Below are 15,404 nucleotides of genomic sequence, written 5' to 3'. Positions count from 1 at the left end.
TAATGAGAGAGGTGGGGGTGTGTGTATATATGTGTGTGTGTGTGTGCCAGGTACCATCCTCGGGTGTGACAGCGAAGATATCGTCTCGGTCAGACAGAGAGCTCTCTCCTACAGCAGTAGATGCAGCCACTCGCAGCTTATAACCTGTATACTTCTCCAGCCCTGAAACACACAGCAAGCAGCTTATAACCTGTAAACTTCCCCAGCCTTGAAACACACAGCAAGCAGCCTATAATCTATATACTTCTCCAGCCCTGAAACACACAGCAAGCAGTTTATAACCTGTATACTTCCCCAGCCCTGAAACACACAGCAAGCAGCTTATAACCTGTATACTTCCCCAGCCCTGAAACACACAGCAAGCAGCTTACAACCTGTATACTTCCCCAGCCCTGAAACACACAGCAAGCAACCTATAACCTGTATACTTCCCCAGCCCTGAAACGCACAGCAAGCAGTTTATAACCTGTATACTTCCCCAGCCCTGAAACACACAGCAAGCAACCTATAACCTGTATACTTCCCCAGCCCTGAAACACACAGCAAGCAGTTTATAACCTGTATACTTCCCTAGCCCTGAAACACACAGCAAGCAGCTTACAACCTGTATACTTCCCCAGCCCTGAAACACACAGCAAGCAACCTATAACCTGTATACTTCCCCAGCCCTGAAACGCACAGCAAGCAGTTTATAACCTGTATACTTCCACAGCCCTGAAACACACAGCAAGTAACCTATAACCTGTATACTTCCCCAGCCCTGAAACACACAGCAAGCAGTTTATAACCTGTATACTTCTCCAGCCCTGAAACACACAGCAAGCAGTTTATAACCTGTATACTTCCCCAGCCCTGAAACACACAGCAAGCAGTTTATAACCTGTATACTTCCCCAGCCCTGAAACACACAGCAAGCAGCCTATAACCTGTATACTTCTCCAGCCCTGAAACACACAGCAAGCAGTTTATAATCTGTATACTTCTCCAGCCCTGAAACACACAGCAAGCAGCTTTTAACCTGTATACTTCTCCAGCCCTGAAACACACAGCAAGCAGTTTATAACCTGTATACTTCTCCAGCCCTGAAACACACAGCAAGCATCCTATAACATGTATACTTCCCCAGCCCTGAAACACACAGCAAGCAGTTTATAACCTGTATACTTCCCCAGCCCTGAAACACACAGCAAGCAGCTTATAACCTGTATACTTCCCTAGCCCTGAAACACACAGCAAGCAGCTTACAACCTGTATACTTCCCCAGCCCTGAAACACACAGCAAGCAACCTATAACCTGTATACTTCCCCAGCCCTGAAACGCACAGCAAGCAGTTTATAACCTGTATACTTCCCCAGCCCTGAAACACACAGCAAGTAACCTATAACCTGTATACTTCCCCAGCCCTGAAACACACAGCAAGCAGCTTATAACCTGTATACTTCCCCAGCCCTGAAACACACAGCAAGCAGCTTATAACCTGTATACTTCCCCAGCCCTGAAACACAGAGCAAGCAGCTTATAACCTGTATACTTCCCCAGCCCTGAAACACACAGCAAGCAACCTATAACCTGTATACTTCCCCAGCCCTGAAACACACAGCAAGCAGTTTATAACCTGTATACTTCCCTAGCCCTGAAACACACAGCAAGCAGCTTACAACCTGTATACTTCCCCAGCCCTGAAACACACAGCAAGCAACCTATAACCTGTATACTTCCCCAGCCCTGAAACACACAGCAAGCAGTTTATAACCTGTATACTTCCCTAGCCCTGAAACACACAGCAAGCAGCTTACAACCTGTATACTTCCCCAGCCCTGAAACACACAGCAAGCAACCTATAACCTGTATACTTCCCCAGCCCTGAAACGCACAGCAAGCAGTTTATAACCTGTATACTTCCCCAGCCCTGAAACACACAGCAAGCAACCTATAACCTGTATACTTCCCCAGCCCTGAAACACACAGCAAGCAGCTTATAACCTGTATACTTCCCCAGCCCTGAAACACACAGCAAGCAGCTTATAACCTGTATACTTCCCCAGCCCTGAAACACACAGCAAGCAGCTTATAACCTGTATACTTCCCCAGCCCTGAAACACACAGCAAGCAACCTATAACCTGTATACTTCCCCAGCCCTGAAACACACAGCAAGCAGTTTATAACCTGTATACTTCCCTAGCCCTGAAACACACAGCAAGCAGCTTACAACCTGTATACTTCCCCAGCCCTGAAACACACAGCAAGCAACCTATAACCTGTATACTTCCCCAGCCCTGAAACGCACAGCAAGCAGTTTATAACCTGTATACTTCCACAGCCCTGAAACACACAGCAAGTAACCTATAACCTGTATACTTCCCCAGCCCTGAAACACACAGCAAGCAGCTTATAACCTGTATACTTCCCCAGCCTTGAAACACACAGCAAGCAGTTTATAACCTGTATACTTCCCCAGCCCTGAAACACACAGCAAGCAGTTTATAACCTGTATACTTCCCCAGCCCTGAAACACACAGCAAGCAGCCTATAACCTGTATACTTCTCCAGCCCTGAAACACACAGCAAGCAGCTTACAACCTGTATACTTCCCCAGCCCTGAAACACACAGCAAGCAACCTATAACCTGTATACTTCCCCAGCCCTGAAACACACAGCAAGCAGTTTATAACCTGTATACTTCCCTAGCCCTGAAACACACAGCAAGCAGCTTACAACCTGTATACTTCCCCAGCCCTGAAACACACAGCAAGCAACCTATAACCTGTATACTTCCCCAGCCCTGAAACGCACAGCAAGCAGTTTATAACCTGTATACTTCCCCAGCCCTGAAACACACAGCAAGCAACCTATAACCTGTATACTTCCCCAGCCCTGAAACACACAGCAAGCAGCTTATAACCTGTATACTTCCCCAGCCCTGAAACACACAGCAAGCAGCTTATAACCTGTATACTTCCCCAGCCCTGAAACACACAGCAAGCAGCTTATAACCTGTATACTTCCCCAGCCCTGAAACACACAGCAAGCAACCTATAACCTGTATACTTCCCCAGCCCTGAAACACACAGCAAGCAGTTTATAACCTGTATACTTCCCTAGCCCTGAAACACACAGCAAGCAGCTTACAACCTGTATACTTCCCCAGCCCTGAAACACACAGCAAGCAACCTATAACCTGTATACTTCCCCAGCCCTGAAACGCACAGCAAGCAGTTTATAACCTGTATACTTCCACAGCCCTGAAACACACAGCAAGTAACCTATAACCTGTATACTTCCCCAGCCCTGAAACACACAGCAAGCAGCTTATAACCTGTATACTTCCCCAGCCTTGAAACACACAGCAAGCAGTTTATAACCTGTATACTTCCCCAGCCCTGAAACACACAGCAAGCAGTTTATAACCTGTATACTTCCCCAGCCCTGAAACACACAGCAAGCAGCCTATAACCTGTATACTTCTCCAGCCCTGAAACACACAGCAAGCATCTTATAATCTGTATACTTCTCCAGCCCTGAAACACACAGCAAGCAGCTTATAATCTGTATACTTCTCCAGCCCTGAAACACACAGCAAGCAGTTTATAACCTGTATACTTCTCCAGCCCTGAAACACACAGCAAGCATCCTATAACATGTATACTTCCCCAGCCCTGAAACACACAGCAAGCAGTTTATAACCTGTATACTTCCCCAGCCCTGAAACACACAGCAAGCAGCTTATAACCTGTATACTTCCCTAGCCCTGAAACACACAGCAAGCAGCTTACAACCTGTATACTTCCCCAGCCCTGAAACACACAGCAAGCAACCTATAACCTGTATACTTCCCCAGCCCTGAAACGCACAGCAAGCAGTTTATAACCTGTATACTTCCCCAGCCCTGAAACACACAGCAAGTAACCTATAACCTGTATACTTCCCCAGCCCTGAAACACACAGCAAGCAGCTTATAACCTGTATACTTCCCCAGCCCTGAAACACAGAGCAAACAGCTTATAACCTGTATACTTCCCCAGCCCTGAAACACACAGCAAGCAACCTATAACCTGTATACTTCCCCAGCCCTGAAACACACAGCAAGCAGTTTATAACCTGTATACTTCCCTAGCCCTGAAACACACAGCAAGCAGCTTACAACCTGTATACTTCCCCAGCCCTGAAACACACAGCAAGCAACCTATAACCTGTATACTTCCCCAGCCCTGAAACGCACAGCAAGCAGTTTATAACCTGTATACTTCCCCAGCCCTGAAACACACAGCAAGCAGTTTATAACCTGTATACTTCCCCAGCCCTGAAACACACAGCAAGCAGCCTATAACCTGTATACTTCTCCAGCCCTGAAACACACAGCAAGCAGCCTATAACCTGTATACTTCTCCAGCCCTGAAACACACAGCAAGCAGTTTATAACCTGTATACTTCTCCAGCCCTGAAACACACAGCAAGCATCCTATAACCTGTATACTTCCCCAGCCCTGAAACACACAGCAAGCAGCTTATAACCTGTATACTTCCCCAGCCCTGAAACACACAGCAAGCAGCTTATAACCTGTATACTTCTCCAGCCCTGAAACACACAGCAAGCAACCTATAACCTGTATACTTCCCCAGCCCTGAAACACACAGCAAGCAGCTTTTAACCTGTATACTTCTCCAGCCCTGAAACACACAGCAAGCAGTTTATAACCTGTATACTTCTCCAGCCCTGAAACACACAGCAAGCAGTTTATAACCTGTATACTTCCCCAGCCCTGAAACACACAGCAAGCAGCTTATAACCTGTATACTTCCCCAGCCCTGAAACACAGAGCAAGCAGCTTATAACCTGTATACTTCCCCAGCCCTGAAACACACAGCAAGCAACCTATAACCTGTATACTTCCCCAGCCCTGAAACACACAGCAAGCAGTTTATAACCTGTATACTTCCCTAGCCCTGAAACACACAGCAAGCAGCTTACAACCTGTATACTTCCCCAGCCCTGAAACACACAGCAAGCAACCTATAACCTGTATACTTCCCCAGCCCTGAAACGCACAGCAAGCAGTTTATAACCTGTATACTTCCCCAGCCCTGAAACACACAGCAAGCAGTTTATAACCTGTATACTTCCCCAGCCCTGAAACACACAGCAAGCAGCCTATAACCTGTATACTTCTCCAGCCCTGAAACACACAGCAAGCATCTTATAATCTGTATACTTCTCCAGCCCTGAAACACACAGCAAGCAGCTTATAATCTGTATACTTCTCCAGCCCTGAAACACACAGCAAGCAGCTTTTAACCTGTATACTTCTCCAGCCCTGAAACACACAGCAAGCAGTTTATAACCTGTATACTTCTCCAGCCCTGAAACACACAGCAAGCATCCTATAACCTGTATACTTCCCCAGCCCTGAAACACACAGCAAGCAGCTTATAACCTGTATACTTCCCCAGCCCTGAAACACACAGCAAGCAGCTTATAACCTGTATACTTCCCCAGCCCTGAAACACACAGCAAGCAGCTTTTAACCTGTATACTTCTCCAGCCCTGAAACACACAGCAAGCAGTTTATAACCTGTATACTTCTCCAGCCCTGAAACACACAGCAAGCATCCTATAACCTGTATACTTCCCCAGCCCTGAAACACACAGCAAGCAGCTTATAACCTGTATACTTCCCCAGCCCTGAAACACACAGCAAGCAGCTTATAACCTGTATACTTCCCCAGCCCTGAAACACACAGCAAGCAGCTTATAACCTATATACTTCCCCAGCCCTGAAACACACAGCAAGTAACCTATAACCTGTATACTTCCCCAGCCCTGAAACACACAGCAAGCAGCTTATAACCTGTATACTTCCCCAGCCCTGAAACACACAGCAAGCAGCTTATAACCTGTATACTTCCCCAGCCCTGAAACACACAGCAAGCAGCTTATAACCTGTATACTTCCCCAGCCCTGAAACACACAGCAAGCAACCTATAACCTGTATACTTCCCTAGCCCTGAAACACACAGCAAGCAGCTTACAACCTGTATACTTCCCCAGCCCTGAAACACACAGCAAGCAACCTATAACCTGTATACTTCCCCAGCCCTGAAACGCACAGCAAGCAGTTTATAACCTGTATACTTCCCCAGCCCTGAAACACACAGCAAGTAACCTATAACCTGTATACTTCTCCAGCCCTGAAACGCACAGCAAGCAGTTTATAATCTGTATACTTCTCCAGCCCTGAAACACACAGCAAGCAGCTTATAATCTGTATACTTCTCCAGCCCTGAAACACACAGCAAGCATCCTATAACCTGTATACTTCCCCAGCCCTGAAACACACAGCAAGCAGCTTATAACCTGTATACTTCCCCAGCCCTGAAACACACAGCAAGCAGCTTATAACCTGTATACTTCTCCAGCCCTGAAACAAACAGCAAGCAGTTTATAACCTGTATACTTCTCCAGCCCTGAAACACACAGCAATCAGTTTATAACCTGTATACTTCCCCAGCCCCGAAACACACAGCAAGCAGCTTATAACCTGTATACTTCTCCAGCCCTGAAACACACAGCAATCAGTTTATAACCTGTATACTTCCCCAGCCCTGAAACACACAGCAAGCAGCCTATAACCTGTATACTTCCCCAGCCCTGAAACACACAGCAAGCAGCTTATAATCTGTATACTTCTCCAGCCCTGAAACACACAGCAAGCAGCTTATAACCTATATACTTCCCCAGCCCTGAAACACACAGCAAGTAACCTATAACCTGTATACTTCCCCAGCCCTGAAACACACAGCAAGCAGCTTATAACCTGTATACTTCCCCAGCCCTGAAACACACAGCAAGCAGCTTATAACCTGTATACTTCCCCAGCCCTGAAACACACAGCAAGCAGCTTATAACCTGTATACTTCCCCAGCCCTGAAACACACAGCAAGCAACCTATAACCTGTATACTTCCCCAGCCCTGAAACACACAGCAAGCAGTTTATAACCTGTATACTTCCCTAGCCCTGAAACACACAGCAAGCAGCTTACAACCTGTATACTTCCCCAGCCCTGAAACACACAGCAAGCAACCTATAACCTGTATACTTCCCCAGCCCTGAAACGCACAGCAAGCAGTTTATAACCTGTATACTTCCCCAGCCCTGAAACACACAGCAAGTAACCTATAACCTGTATACTTCCCCAGCCCTGAAACACACAGCAAGCAGTTTATAACCTGTATACTTCCCCAGCCCTGAAACACACAGCAAGCAGCCTATAACCTGTATACTTCTCCAGCCCTGAAACACACAGCAAGCATCTTATAATCTGTATACTTCTCCAGCCCTGAAACACACAGCAAGCAGTTTATAATCTGTATACTTCTCCAGCCCTGAAACACACAGCAAGCAGCTTATAATCTGTATACTTCTCCAGCCCTGAAACACACAGCAAGCAGCTTTTAACCTGTATACTTCTCCAGCCCTGAAACACACAGCAAGCAGTTTATAACCTGTATACTTCTCCAGCCCTGAAACACACAGCAAGCATCCTATAACCTGTATACTTCCCCAGCCCTGAAACACACAGCAAGCAGCTTATAACCTGTATACTTCCCCAGCCCTGAAACACACAGCAAGCAGCTTATAACCTGTATACTTCTCCAGCCCTGAAACAAACAGCAAGCAGTTTATAACCTGTATACTTCTCCAGCCCTGAAACACACAGCAATCAGTTTATAACCTGTATACTTCCCCAGCCCCGAAACACACAGCAAGCAGCTTATAACCTGTATACTTCTCCAGCCCTGAAACACACAGCAATCAGTTTATAACCAGTATACTTCCCCAGCCCTGAAACACACAGCAAGCAGCTTATAACCTGTATACTTCTCCAGCCCTGAAACACACAGCAAGCAGCTTATAACCTGTATACTTCTCCAGCAATCAGTTTATAACCTGTATACTTCCCCAGCCCTGAAACACACAGCAAGCAGCTTATAACCTGTATACTTCCCCAGCCCTGAAACACACAGCAAGCAACTTAACACCAATACAACTTCACAGGCTTGTACCATGCCTGTACCATGTGTGTATATGTGTACATACAGCATGTGTGTGAGTTACCTGTGAGCAGTATGCTGGTGTTGTTTGTAACTCTCTGCAGGGCCTGGTTGCTGTGCAGGTTGAGTCCGTAAACGGTGTAATGTGTGATTCGTCCGTTGGGGTAGAGGGGCGGAGTCCAGCTGACCAGGATGGAAGTGGAGCTAACGTTCTGATAGGACACAGCCACCACTGAGCTAGGAACTATGACAACAACAACACACAACAATAAGAACAATAATAAACAACAATGACACTATTAAAAAACAATGTATATACAGTATCTATGTGTACCCTGCTCGCGGGTCTTCTCAGAGACGTGTGAGGCAGGACCCTCTCCAATAGCGGTAGCCGCGGTAACGGTGAAGGTGTATTCAGTGAAGGGACTAAGACCAGAGACAAGGTAAGACAGCTCCTCAGACTTCATGTCTATCACCTCCTCTCTCACATACAGTCCTGGAACACACACACAGTATAGAGGACAGACTGTAGTGCATGGTAACACACCTCACTCTACTCATCAACTCTATAGTCTTCAATCAAGTTTCTAGTTGTAATGTCACATGAACAGGTACAGTGAAATGCATTTCTTGCTCTAAACCCAACAATGCAGGAATCAATAGTAATGTAATACTAAAAGTATCATAAGGTAGAACAAAGAAAATACGAGAAATAAAAATAAGAGAACACAAGTAAGTAAGCAAGCATACAAAAAGTTACAAAAAATGTCAGCAATTTTACAGGCGCCCAACCAATTGTGCTATTATGTGTTTTTTTTCACGTTATTTGTAACTTATTACGGCAAAAAAGAGCTTCTGGATATCAGGACAGCGATCACTCACCTCGGATTAGACAAAGATTTTTTCTACAACAAGGCGGACGCACAAGACATTCTCCAAACACCCCACAGGGCCGACATCCCCATTATTTGCAAGAGGAAGCGACGCAGGTACAGAGGACAAAGAGTCAGATGCCTGGTCAGGTACCGGCGAGTGGGAAAGCTGCTGTTACCGTCAATACTTCTCGCCAACATGCAATCATTGGACAATAAATTAGACAAGGTAAAATCATGAATATCCTACCAACGGGACATCAAAAACTGTAATATCCTATGTTTCACGGAATCGTGGCTGAATGACGACATGGATATTCAGCTAGCGGGATATATGCTGCACCGGCAAGATAGAACAGCACACTCCGGTAAGATGAGGGGGCTGTATCAGCTGTATAAGCAAATAAGCAAACAGGAAACCACTCACCCAGAGGTGGCGCTCCAAGTGGCCGGAGACATTAATGCAGGGAAACTTAAATCAGTTCTAACAAATTTCTATCAACGTGTTAAATGTGCAACCAGAGGGAAAAGAATTCTAGATCACCTGTACTCCACTCACAGAGACGCGTAAAAAGCTCTCCCTCGCCTTCCATTTGGTAAATCCGACCACAACTCTATCCTCCTGATTCCTGCTTACAAGCTCAAATTAAAGCAGGAAGCACCAGTGACTCGGTCTATTAAAAAAGTGGTCAGATGAAGCAGATGCAAAACTACAGGACTGTTTTGCTATCACAGACTTGAACATGTTCCGGGATTCCTCCAATGGCATTGAGGAGTACACCACATCAGTCACTGGCTTCATCAATAAGTGCATCGAGGACGTCGTCCCCACAGTGACCGTATGTACATACCCCAACCAGAAGCCATGGATTACAGGCAACATTCACACTGAGCTAAAGGGTAGAGCTGCCGCTTTCAAGGTGCGGGACTCTAACCCGGAAGCTTATAAGAAATCCTGCTATGCCCTGCGACGAACCATCAAACAGGCAAAGCGTCAATACAGGGCTAAGATTGAATCATACTACACCGGCTTTGATGCTTGTCTTATGTAGCAGGGCTTGCAAACTATTACAGACTACAAAGGGAAGCACATCCGCGAGCTGCCCAGTGACACGAGCCTACCAGACGAGCTAAATCACTTCTATGCTCGCTTCGAGGCAAGCAACATTGAGACAGCATCAGCTGTTCCGTAGCCGACGTGAGTAGGACCTTTAAACAGGTCAACATACTCAAGGCTGCGGGGCCAGACGGATAACCAGGACGCGTGCTCCGGGCATGTGCTGACCAACTGGCAGGTGTATTCACTGACATTTTCAACATGTCCCTGATTGAGTCTGTAATACCAACATGTTTCAAGCAGACCACCATAGTCCCTGTGCCCAAGAACACAAAGGCAACCTGCCTAAATTACTACAGACCGGTAGCACTCACGTCCGTAGCCATGAAGTGCTTTGAAAGGTTGGTAATGGTTCACATTAACACCATTATCCCAGAAACCCTAGACCCACTTCAATTTGCATACCGCTCAAACAGATCTATAGATGATGCAATCTCTATTGCACTCCACACTGCCCTTTCCCACCTGGACAAAAGGAACACTTATGTGAGAATGCTATTCATTGACTACAGTTCAGCGTTTAACAGCGTTATGGGTGAACAGGGAGTACAGGAGGGGACTGAGCACTAACTGAGCACAAAGCTTATCACTAAGCTAAGGATCCTGGGACTAAACACCTCCCTCTGCAACTGGATCCTGGACTTCCTGACGCGCCGCCCCCAGGTGGTGAGGGTAGATAGCAACACATCAAAACTGGAGCTCCCCAGGGGTGCGTGCTCAGTCCCCTCTTGTACTCCCTGTTCACCCACGACTGCATGGCCAGGCACAACTCCAACACCATCATTAAGTTTGCAGACGACACAACAGTGGTAGGCCTGATCACCGACAACGACGAGACAGCCTATAAGGAGGAGGTCAGAGACCTGGCCGGGTGGTGCCAGAATAACAACCTATCCCTCAGCGTAACCAAGACTATGGAGATGATTGTGGACTACAGGAAAAGGAGGACCCAGCCCCCATTCTCATCGACGGGGCTGTAGTGGAGCAGGTTGAGATCTTCAAGTTCCTCGGTGTCCACATCAACAACAAATTAGAATGGTACAAACACACCAAGACAGTCGTGAAGAGGGCACGACAAAGCCTATTCCCACCTCAGGAAACAAAACAAAAAAATGGCATGGGTGCTGAGATCCTCAAAAGGTTCTACAGCTGCAACATCGAGAGCATCACTGTCTGGTACAGCAATTGCTCGGCCTCTGACCGCAAGGCACTACAGAGGGTAGTGCGTACGGCCCAGTACTTCACTGGGGCTAAGCTGCCTGCCATCCAGGACCTCTACACCAGGCGGTGTCAGAGGAAGGCCCTAAAAATAGTCAAAGACCCCAGCCACCTCAGTCAAAGACTGTTCTCTCTACTACCGCATGACAAGCGGTACCGGAGTGCCAAGTCAAGGACAAAAGGCTTCTCAACAGATTTTACCCCCAAGCCATAAGACTCCTGAACAGGTAATCAAATGGCTACCCAGACTATTTACATTGTGTGCCACCCCCCAACCCCTCTTTTACGCTGTTGCTACTCTCTGTTTATCATATATGTATAGTCACTTTAACTATACATTGATGTACATAGTACCTCAATTGGGCCGACCAACCATTGCTCGGGGCACATTGGCTAACCGGGCGATCTGCATTGTGTCCCGCCACCCGCCAACCCCTCTTTTACCCTACTGCTACTCTCTGTTCATCATATATGCATCGTCACTTTAACCATATCTACATGTACATACTACCTCAATCAGCCTGACTAACCGGTGTCTGTATGTAGCCTCGCTAATTTTATAGCCTTGCTACTGTATTTGACCTGTCTTTTTACTGTTGTTTTATTTCTTTACTTACCTATTGTTCCCCTAATACCTTTTTTGCACTATTGGTTAGAGCCTGTAAGTAAGCATTTCACTGTAAGGTCCACACCTGTTGTATTCGCCGCACATGACAAATAAACTTTGATTTGATTTATATATAGGGTTAGTTAGTTCCAGTACCATATTTACAATGTGTAGGAATACTGGAGTGATGGAGATAGATATGTATAGTGTTAAAGCTGCAATATGTAACTTTTCCGGCGACCCAACCAAATTCACATAGTAATGTTAGTTATAGATCTGTCATTGGTATTGAAAGCAAGTCTAAGATGCGTTGGATCTGTTCTATGCACGATATTTCTATGCTTCCCGTTCTTAAATTTCACGTTTGCGTCTTACGTTCGGTTTTGTACACCAGATTCAAACAACTGTAAATACTAGATTTCTGGTTATTTCAAATATATTTTACAGTGGTATAGATTGTACAATGATTCTCTACACTTTGAGTGCTTGTTTGGTCATGTAAACTGAAATTAAGAGAAATATTAGAATTTTAGCAACCAGGAAAGGGCAGAGCCATTTCTGCATATTGCACCTTTAAAAGGGTTTAGAGGTTAAAAGGTGAAATGGTTATAGGTTAGAGGTGAGTGCAGTACCTCCCGGGGTGCTGGAGGCTGCAGCCCTGGTGGAGGGGAGTGTCTGGAGGTGTCCAGTGACTGCAGGTGCAGAACGGGTGGAGAGACGTGGCTGGCCAGAGGTGAGCTGGCCGGGATGTGAGTTGGCAGTGAGCCAGGGGAGGGGTGTGGCCGGGGTTGAAGAGGTCAGGGAGAGGACAGAAGTCCCTGAAGTTACAGCATCAAAGGTCATAGGGGAGGAGTCTGGAAAGTCAGAGGTCTGGTCAGTCCCAGGGCCCATACTGGTCAGACGGGGGCTCTCAGTGACTGTGGGGACAGTGTAATTGTTGTGGTCAAGGTTAGGATTAAGGTCAGGGGGGGTTGAAGCGCTGTGTGTGCGGCTGGTTGTGGTCATGGTCATGCCAGTGACGACTATGTGGTCGGACAGGGTGACCGTGAATGCAAGCGGAGAGGTGGTCAGGCTGAGGTCAGCTGATCTCTTATGACGCAGAGAGTCACCAGGGATACCTGGCACTAACGTTCCATCACCATGGAGATCAGTGTCATTTAGGTTCTGAAGATAAGAGGAAAACATCAGGCAAAAACACACACACACAAAATCGTTTGTTTTACAATCGTTTGTTTTGCTTCAAAACCTACCCCTAAGCATTACCTTAAACCCTAACACCTAGCTCCTAACCCCTAACCCTAATTCTAACCCTAACCTTAAACCAGGTATGGGCAACTTTGATGGGGGTGGTGGGGGCCATAAAAAATCTGAACCCATCATGAGGGGCCGCAGTTGCTCGGGGGTCAGGGGTACCCCGACTGAGTTCCTAAATTAAAAATATATATATATACAGTACCAGTCAAAAGTTTGGACATACCTTCTCACTCAAGGATTTTTCTTTATTTTTACTATTTTCTACATTGTAGAATAATAGTGAAGACATCGAAGACATCAAAACTATGAAATAACACATATGGAATCATGTAGTAACCAAAAAAGTGTTAAACAAATCAAAATATATTTTATATTTCAGATTAATCAAAGTAGCCACCATTTGCCTTGATGACAGCTTTGCACACTCTTGGCATTCTCTCAACCTGGAATGCTTTTCTAACAGTCTTGTAAGAGTTCCAACATATGCTGAGCACTGCTTTTCCTTCACTCTGTGGTCCTACTCATCCCAAACCATCTCACTTGGGTTGAGGTTGGGTGATTGTGGAGGCCAGGTCATCTGATGGAGCACTCCATCATTCTCCTTCTTGGTAAAATAGCTCTTACGGTTGCCGACAGATAGGGCAGCTCCGCTTCTAGCTCCTAAGCAACTTTGTAGTATTTAATTTTTTTGTGTGTTATTTCTTACATTATTAGCCCAGGAAATGTTTTGTGTTATTACATACAGCCGGAAATAACTTTTGGATATCAGAGCGGTCGGTAACTCACCAGCATTACGACCGGGAATACGACTTTTCAGAATTGGATCCTTTGTTCGTACCTCCCAGGGCAATTGAACTGATTCCAGAGGCTTATCCAAAACACCGCTGGCGGAGCAGAGGTATTCGGAGTGGACTTCTAGTCCGACTCAGGAGGCACGCATCCACCACTTCCGAGTATATTACTCGCTAATGTTCAGACTCTGGATAATAAAATAGATGAGCTCAGGGCGAGAATCTCCTTCCGGAGAGACATAAGGGATTGTAACATACTCTGTTCCACGGAAACATGGCTCTCTCGGGATATACTGTCTTTGTCCATACAGACAGCTGAGGTCTCAGTATATTGTGCAGACATGAATAAAGAACTCTCCGGGAAGAAGAAAGGCAGAGGTGTATGTTTCATGATTAACCACTCATGGTGTGATTGTGATAACATACAGAAACTCAAGTCATTTTGTTCACCCGACCTACAATACCTCACAATGAAATGCAGACTGTATTACCTCCCAAGAGAATTCTCTTCGGTTATAGTCTATTATATGTATATTCCCCCTCAAGCCGATACCACGACAGCCCTCAAAGAACTTCACTGGATTTATGCAAACTGGAAACCACATATCCTGAGGTTGCATTTATTGTAACTGGGGATTTTAACAAAGCAAATTTGAGGAAAAAGCTACAGAAGTTCTATCAACACATTGACTGTACTACTCGCGCTGCTAAAACACTCAACCACTGCTACTCCAACGACCAGGATGCCTGCAAGGCCCTCCCCCGCCCTCCCTTTGGCAAATCCAAATAGGCAGAAACTCAAACAGGAAGTAGCCGTGCTATGGACTATTCAACGCTGGTCTGACCAATCGGAATCCACGCTTCAAGATTGTTTTGATCATGCGGACTGGGATATGTTCCGGGTAGCCTCTGAGAATAACATTGATGAATACACGGATATGGTGACTGAGTTGATCAAGAAGTGTATAGGAGATGTTGTGCCCACTGTGACTATTAAAACCTACCATAACCAGAAACCGTGGCTCGATGGCAGCATTTGCGCAAAACTGAAAGCGCGAACCACCGCATTTAACCATGGCAAGGTGACTGGGAATATGGCCGGATACAAACAGTGTAGTTTTTCCCTCTGTAAGGCAATCAAACAGGCAAAACGTCAGTATAGAGACAAAGTGGACACACAATTCAACGGCTCAGACAGGTCTAAGGACAATCACAGACTAGAAAGTGACAACCAGCCACGTCGCGGACACTGACGTCTTCCGGCCCAGATTGCATCCCTAGCCAAGTCCTCAGAGCATACACAGACCATCTGGCTGGAGTGTTTAGGACATATTCAATCTGTTCCTATCCCAGTCTGCTGTCCCCACTTGTCTGCTGTCCCCACTTCCTATCCCAGTCTGCTGTCCGCCACTGTTCCTGTACCCAAGAAAGCAAAGGTAACTGAACTAAATGACTATAGCACTCACTTCTGTCATCATGAAATGCTTTGAGA

At 46.1% G+C, this 15,404-nt stretch overlaps 1 protein-coding gene across 1 annotated transcript in view; it reads right to left on the bottom strand.

Moving 5' to 3' along the window:
* Positions 1–15,404, bottom strand: part of LOC109888859 (phosphatidylinositol phosphatase PTPRQ) — a 60,507-nt gene that overhangs the window by 17,079 nt on the left and 28,024 nt on the right. The window contains exons 12-15 of the mRNA XM_031821425.1: positions 12,500–13,031; positions 8,388–8,549; positions 8,118–8,297; positions 55–162 (exon numbers count right to left, since the gene is read on the bottom strand). Of these exons, the coding sequence (XP_031677285.1) occupies positions 55–162; positions 8,118–8,297; positions 8,388–8,549; positions 12,500–13,031 (982 nt within the window). The remainder of the gene's footprint in view (positions 1–54; positions 163–8,117; positions 8,298–8,387; positions 8,550–12,499; positions 13,032–15,404) is intronic.

This window comes from Oncorhynchus kisutch, linkage group LG4 (genome assembly GCF_002021735.2).
Source record: "Oncorhynchus kisutch isolate 150728-3 linkage group LG4, Okis_V2, whole genome shotgun sequence".
Classification (NCBI taxonomy): domain Eukaryota; kingdom Metazoa; phylum Chordata; class Actinopteri; order Salmoniformes; family Salmonidae; genus Oncorhynchus; species Oncorhynchus kisutch.
This window is presented reverse-complemented; position numbering and strand designations above follow the sequence as displayed.